Source organism: Rhinopithecus bieti, unplaced genomic scaffold (genome assembly GCF_001698545.2).
Source record: "Rhinopithecus bieti isolate Rb0 unplaced genomic scaffold, ASM169854v2 scaffold_37271, whole genome shotgun sequence".
Taxonomy (NCBI): domain Eukaryota; kingdom Metazoa; phylum Chordata; class Mammalia; order Primates; family Cercopithecidae; genus Rhinopithecus; species Rhinopithecus bieti.
This window is the reverse complement of record NW_016815439.1, coordinates 1-1626: the sequence shown is the minus strand read 5'-3', so window position 1 is coordinate 1626 and position 1626 is coordinate 1. Positions and strand designations below refer to the sequence as shown.

The 1626-nt window shown below is 36.5% G+C and overlaps 1 protein-coding gene across 1 annotated transcript in view; it reads left to right on the top strand.

The window, feature by feature from the left end:
* LOC108515940 (motile sperm domain-containing protein 1-like) overlaps nt 1–1602 on the top strand; it is a gene marked incomplete at its 5' end in the record, with an annotated part of 20985 nt that extends 19383 nt beyond the window's left edge. Inside the window, one exon of the mRNA XM_017853118.1 lies at nt 543–1602. Coding sequence (XP_017708607.1) covers nt 543–822 — 280 coding nt within the window. The remainder of the gene's footprint in view (nt 1–542) is intronic.
* Nucleotides 1603–1626: the final 24 nt, after the last annotated feature.

Genomic DNA, 1626 nt, shown 5'->3' with positions numbered 1-1626 from the left:
TTTTTTTTTTTTTTTTTTTTTCAGATGAGACAGTCTTGCTCTCTTGCTGTGGCAGCGATCATAGCTTAGTGCAGCCTCAACCTCTTGGGCTTGGGCTTAAGGGATCTTCCTACCTCAGCCTCCCAAGTAGCTAGGACTACACGCACACCACAAAGCCAGTTAATTTTTAAATTTTTTTGTAGAGACGGGGTCTCTGTGTTGCTTAGGCTGGTCTCAAACTCCTGGCTTCAAATGATCCTGGCCTCAACCTCCCAAAGTGCTGGTATTACAGGTGTGAGCCACTGTACCTGACCAAAAAGGAATTTTCTTTACCTGTTATTTTTTTTGCTTAAGACTTTTATTCTGTGTTTTAGATTATGTGCTTTCATCTAATATTTCTGAATGACTCATTTCTTTTGGATTATACTGTGATTTTTTTTAACATCTTAGCAAATTTCTGTTTTTGAGTGTTTGGTTGTAGTCAGTATATTAAAATATCTCACTGCATTGTGTTTGGCCGGCCCCAGAAATCTAAACAGCGTTTGTTATTTTTGCTTTTTCAGTGTGATTCGTCATAGAGATGTTCGCTCCTGTCACTATGGTGTAATAGACAAATTCCGTCTTCAAGTTTCTGAGCAAAGCCAGAGGAAGGCTTTGGGAAGAAAAGAGGTTGTTGCTACTCTTCTCCCATCAGCAAAAGAACAACAAAAGGAAGAAGAGGAAAAAAGAATAAAGGAACATTTAACTGAAAGTTTATTTTTTGAGCAGTCGTTTCAACCAGGTAGTTTCGGGGTTGTTTTTAAAGCCCTTTTGATGTCTTACACATTATTAACTTTAAAATAATCAGGCAGCTAAGAATAATTACTAGAAAAATCATCTACCATTTCAAACATGGTCAACTACTTTAAAACTGAACCTAGAGAATCAGGGACCTGAAGTAGAACAAGAAGCCTGGAGGTGGATTTTGAAAGGAGGGAACACCCCTCACTGGACTAGGCTGTAAGGAGAGGGTAGATGTTGCTGTAGCCTTTTAATAAAACTATATCTGTATTTAAACATAAACATAAACATATCTAGGACTGCAGGCACGATACTTTATGAAGCTAGTAAATTTGGCAGTTCTATACTTCTGTTTCCATGACTTTCCTATATCCTTTCTCATTTAATTAGTTCCAAGGAAGAGAGAGATTGTGTTTGGCAATAGGCCAAGCTTAGTGCACTGTTCATATTATTTTGAAAAAAAAAAATCTCATTAAAGTTGAAGTTAATTAAACTAAGTAGATTATAATATCCCCTGTGGGCTATTAATTGAATCCCTCTCCAGCCCTCATTTCCTTCCAGCTTAGATATACAGAAGTGTTATGATATATTCTTTCAACATTGACACTACCCTCATATTCAACTCTTTGGATGTCATTACCCCGTCTTCTTAACTTCTCATCATCTCCTCCTAAACCTGTTGTAGTAGAAGGAAGATAAAATTTTCCATAGAAAAACAGGGAAACTGGAAACTTTTTGATGGTGATACCGATACATGAATATGATAGCAGCTGTCCTTGAAATTGCAACATTTTATGAAGGATTAAAAAAATCTAATTGCTGTTACATTCAGTCATATCAGTTTGTTCATCTTAGAATGCTTATTTC